Source organism: Scylla paramamosain, chromosome 22, assembly GCF_035594125.1.
Source record: "Scylla paramamosain isolate STU-SP2022 chromosome 22, ASM3559412v1, whole genome shotgun sequence".
NCBI lineage: Eukaryota > Metazoa > Arthropoda > Malacostraca > Decapoda > Portunidae > Scylla > Scylla paramamosain.
This window is the reverse complement of record NC_087172.1, coordinates 13,092,430-13,097,429: the sequence shown is the minus strand read 5'-3', so window position 1 is coordinate 13,097,429 and position 5,000 is coordinate 13,092,430. Positions and strand designations below refer to the sequence as shown.

Sequence of the window (5,000 nt, the reverse complement as noted above, 5' to 3'; positions counted from 1 at the left end):
TATTCGTGTTATTTCTTTTCCTTTTCATTTAATATTTTTCCTTAACATTTACAATTTCGTGTTATCTCTTATAACATTCCATTTTTCCTACCCTTTCTCTTGACACACTCTCTTTCACTCTTTCCTCTTTCCCACTCATACCCCCTTTCCTCTGCCTCCCTCTCTCTCCCTCCTTTTCTTCCTTTACATATCTGACCTGTCGTCGCCTTCCGTGTCGAGAGAAACATCACAGAGGAGGCAGAAGAGGGCAGCTCGATATCCTCCTCTTTGTACTCCAGGAAGCGCCGCGTGTTGGGAGCTGCGAAGTCTTGCCGGCCGCTATATGAGCATTGAGATTTCAGATTCTTGTGTATTGAGTTTGTAATGCGTGACTTTAATGGGAGACTTGGGTGTTTGCGTTCATGTGTGTGTGTATATGTGTGTGTGTGTGTGTGTGTGGACAGTAGGAGGATTAATTAGGTGGTGTGTTGGTGTTAGGATTGGTTACGGTAAGTGAGGAGAAAGAGAGAGAGCAGGAGTTGGAGAGTGTAAGAGAGAGGAGAGGAAAGATAATAGAAGAGAAGGAAACAGAGATAGAAAATGAGTGAAAGGATAAAAAAGTGAGAGAGAGAGAGAGAGAGAGAGAGAGAGAGAGAGAGAGAGAGAGAGAGAGAGAGAGAGAGAGAGAGAGAGAGAGAGAAAGTAATATCAGATTCATAGACTATCAGAAATCGGCGCGGCTCATCCCTCGTGCTTGGCTGATGAAATTGGAAAGAGGCGAATCCATGCGCGTATACACACACACACACACACACTCTCTCTCTCTCTCTCTCTCTCTCTCTCTCTCTCTCTCTCTCTCTCTCTCTCTCTCTCTCTCTCTGACATTAGTAATAGTAACAGTATTAATAATTTCTCAAATGGTAATTGATATTAACTTTTTTTTTCACCCTCAGCGCCCACGGAACCGCCGACCACCTACATTCCTCCTGACGGCGTAGGTGAGTACCCTATGGCGTGTGTGTGTGTATGTGTGTGTTGGGGGGGAAGGTGTGGATGGCGGGTGGAGGGATGGGTGGGGATGGGTATGCGTGGGTGTGATATGGGTGTTTAGGTTTGTATGGGTTGGGGTGTGTGTGTGTGGGTGTCGGTGGGTGGATGGGTGGATGTATGTATGTGGATGTATGTAAATATAGCGAGTGAAAACTGTTGGTTGTGCATTAAATCACAGGCAGGAAGTTTGGCCGCGATCGTTAGTGTTTTGGTGGCTCGCACAGTGTTTTCTTCGTTGGACTGGGGATTTGAAATCTATGCCTCAAAAAACTGGATAAAAATGCCGCTACATTACACCTTTAGTGGTAGAAATATGCTAGCTAAATGCCACTCTCTGCACTTACTGAAGAAAATTATCTAGCTAAATGTCGCTCATTGTAGTCAGTGGGGAGAAATATGTTAGCTAAATACCACGCTCCGTTCTATAATGAGGAAAATGTGCCGCCTGAATACCACTCAAAGTATTCAGCATCAGAAGGAGAATACTTGCTAAATGCCACGGAGAATAAAATAACACACGAACCGAAGAGAGAAAAACACTATTATATGTGAATTAATTATATAAAAAAAAAAAAGTCAAGAAGAGACTAGAATGCAATAAAGTGAGAAGGTATTGCATCAGTACAGCACAACACAACACAACACAGCACGAACACAACACAACACAACACAACACAGCTTACGTCACTGCCAACCTCGCTATGGAAAAAGGAGAAAACAAAAGAGGTATTTTCATTCTCTCATACTTACACTACAGTCACACGGCACAAATAACAAATAACTCACGCGGCATAATACTGAATAGGATAGTACGCACGTATATATATATGGAAAAAGAGACCACGACAGAATATTTGTGTATTTTCACGTGTGACTTCCACTCTTCCCTCTTGTGACCTTTTGGTGTATTCCCAACCTCCGTGCTCGCTCCATGTTCGTTTCCTTCCCCTTGGCACAAAGACTCTCCCGCCTTCCTTCTTCCCTTTATGATCGGAGAGACCTCAAGAGTCCTAAGTCATTTCTATAGCGTTTAATTGGTGTCTTGTTTGCTTATTTGTTTTTTTAGCTCTCTATTTTCTTTTTTTTTTTGTAGTTTTGTAATTTTCCTGCTGTCTTGTGAATTGTTAGTCTCTCTTTTCTTTTCTTCTTATCTGTCCTTCGTTTTTGTTATTTTGCTCATGTACTTTTACCTCTTTCTTTTTTACCTGTTTTCTTCTTTCCTTCTCTCTCTTTATATCCTTTTTACACACACACACACACACACACACACACACACACACATAGAGGAAGCAGAGAGAGAGAGAGAGAGAGAGAGAGAGAGAGAGAGAGAGAGAGAGAGAGAGAGAGAGAGAGAGAGAGAGAGAGAGAGAGAGAGAGAGAGAGAGAGAGAGAGAGAGAGAGAGAGAGAGAGAGTGCGTGACATGCAGACATAAAATATTTGTCATTAGTATAATTTCAATACTTCTTTAGCTTTACGCGAGTGTTGCCTTGAAAATGAACAAAAATTAAATCAGATCAATGATGTTTACCAGGTACAAAAGAACACAAAGGAATACAAAGGAAAAGAAACATACACCGAATCTGTTTATCTTTTTCTTTCTTTCTTTTTTTTTGGGGGGGATGTTTTTGTTTACCTTTCCTACCACAGAAATCGAGGCACGTCATTGGCTGTTGGCATGTGACGTCTTCCCCTCCCTCCCTTCCCATTGGTCAGTTCTCCCTCCGTGTTTGCGTATCTAATATTGCGCGTTTGTTCACTCAGTTCATAATGTCTCGTTCATATTTCACAGGGGACACACTCTCTCTCTCTCTCTCTCTCTCTCTCTCTCTCTCTCTCTCTCTCTCTCTCTCTCTCTCTCTCTCTCTCTCTCTCTCTCTCTCTCTCTCTCTCTCTCTCTCTCTCTCTCTCTCTCTCTCTCTCTCTCTCTCTTGCAGTGGTAAAACATCTCTGAATATTATCACTGTATTTTAGCCCCAAAGGTACTGAAACGTGGCATTTTGATCCCGTAGAGTTATTGATGTAATTCTTGTGTGTGTGTGTGTGTGTGTGTGTGTGTGTGTGTGTGTGTGTGTGTGTGTGTGTGTGTGTGTGTGTGTGTGTGTGTGTGTGTTGCTCCACTTCCCTTCTCTATACAGCGATAACATAATTTAATCTTTTGAGAATGTTTACCTTTGGCGTATGGAAGGAAAGAGGAAGTGATGGAGAGGAGGGAGGAGGGGGAGAGGGATGATGATAAAGGACGTTGATGAAAGGATGAGGAGGAGGAGAAGGAGGAGGAGGAGGAGGAGGAGGAGGAGGAGGAGGAGGAGGAGGACAATGAATACAAAGAGGAAATATTGAGGAAGGGATGAAGGAAGAGGAGAAGGAAGAGAAAACAAAGGAAACGAAGCAAAGGAAAATCACGGTAAGAAAGAGAATAAGGAAGGAAGGAAAGATGAAGGACTGGAAGGAGGAGAAGGAGGAGGAGGAAAGAAAAGGAGAAGTAAGAGGAAACAAAGGAAAGGGGGCAAAGGAAAATCAAGGAGAGAAGGATAGGGAAAGAAGGAAAGAACGAGAAGGAGGAAGACGAAGAGAAGGAGGACGAAGAGGAGGAGAAGGAGGAGGGGGAGGAGGAGGAGGAGGAAAAGGAGAGAAATAGAGTCCTGCAGGAGATGTGACCTACTTATTGGAGTGCTGTGGAGGAAATTCACTTAGATTCGTCTCCAGGTGTGTTTCCCTTCCCCCTCCCCTCTCTCTCTCTCTCTCTCTCTCTCTCTCTCTCTCTCTCTCTCTCTCTCTCTCTCTCTCTCTCTCTCTCTCTCTCTCTCTCTCTCTCTCTCTCTCTCTCTCTCTCTCTCTCTCTCTCTCTCTCTCTCTCTCTCTACATTAGCTCAGTGAAGTACGGATGAGGGAGTAAAAAAGAAAAAAATAGTTAATGAATCTATTTTATCTTTGAGTAATGCGGAATTAATCACTGGGATGGGAAGAGAGGGCCAGTGGAAGGAAGTGATGAGGAGTGGAAAGAAATGTACTTAGTCGGAAAGAAAGGGTGAGGGAATTTTAACATCTGAATGAAGTAAGAATGAGAGAGAAAGACGAACAATGGGCAATGAACCTATCTTTATGAGAAAGAGAGAGAAGGATGGTGGAAGAAAATATTGATAAAAAGAACGAGAGAAATTACACAGCTTAATCATAATAAGGTACAAATTGAGAGAGAAAGACGACAACTGACTGAGAAATCAATGTACACGTAACAGATACAGGACACACTGAAGAGATAAAAACAAGTTAGAATATCTCCCTTGCTCTTTCTCCCTCTCCTCATTCCCTTCCTCTCCGTCTGTCTCCTTCCCATCACTTCTTCCTAAACTAGATATAACTGATGAAGAGAGGGGGGAAAAGGTCGGAATGGAGGGAAGAGCAGAAACGAGGAAGGAAGGGAGGGAGGAAAAGAGGACATAGGGAAAAATGAGACAGAAACAAAAAGAAGGAGGAGGAGGAAAAAGTGTGAATGAGAGTACATGGAAAAGAATGAAGGGATGAAGGAAAACAGATTAAAAGAAGAAATAGGGTAAGGGAGAGAGGACATGGGGAAAATTGAGGTAGAAATACAAAGGAGAATAGGAAATAACATCAAGGAAAATATCTGAAATAGAATGAAGGGAATACATGAAAGCAGAGGGAGGAAAAGAAAAGGAAATAAGGGAAACAAAAGTTTATCCCAATGAGAGTGAGATTGAAGAAGAAAGGAAAGAGATAGATGGATTAAAGGAAAGGGGAAAAAAAGAGAGAAAAAGTGGAAGATTGGAACGTGATGATGATGCAAAGGAGATAAAAATGAAGATTAGTGAGTCTATAGCGAAGAAAATATAAGTGAAAAATAATTAGATAGAAAAATAGATAGATAGAGAGATGGGGGTATTGGGAGATGGGAGGGAGGAAAAGCCAAACAGAGAAGGAAGGAAAAGAGGGAAACAAAGAAAAAGTG

At 42.3% G+C, this 5,000-nt stretch overlaps 1 protein-coding gene across 2 annotated transcripts in view; it reads left to right on the top strand.

Annotated features, from left to right (window-relative positions):
- Window positions 1-5,000, top strand: part of LOC135111578 (ALK tyrosine kinase receptor-like) — a 233,162-nt gene that overhangs the window by 135,609 nt on the left and 92,553 nt on the right. For both annotated transcript variants that reach the window (XM_064025027.1, XM_064025026.1), the window contains one exon: window positions 933-977. In XM_064025027.1, coding sequence (XP_063881097.1) covers window positions 933-977 — 45 coding nt within the window. The remainder of the gene's footprint in view (window positions 1-932; window positions 978-5,000) is intronic.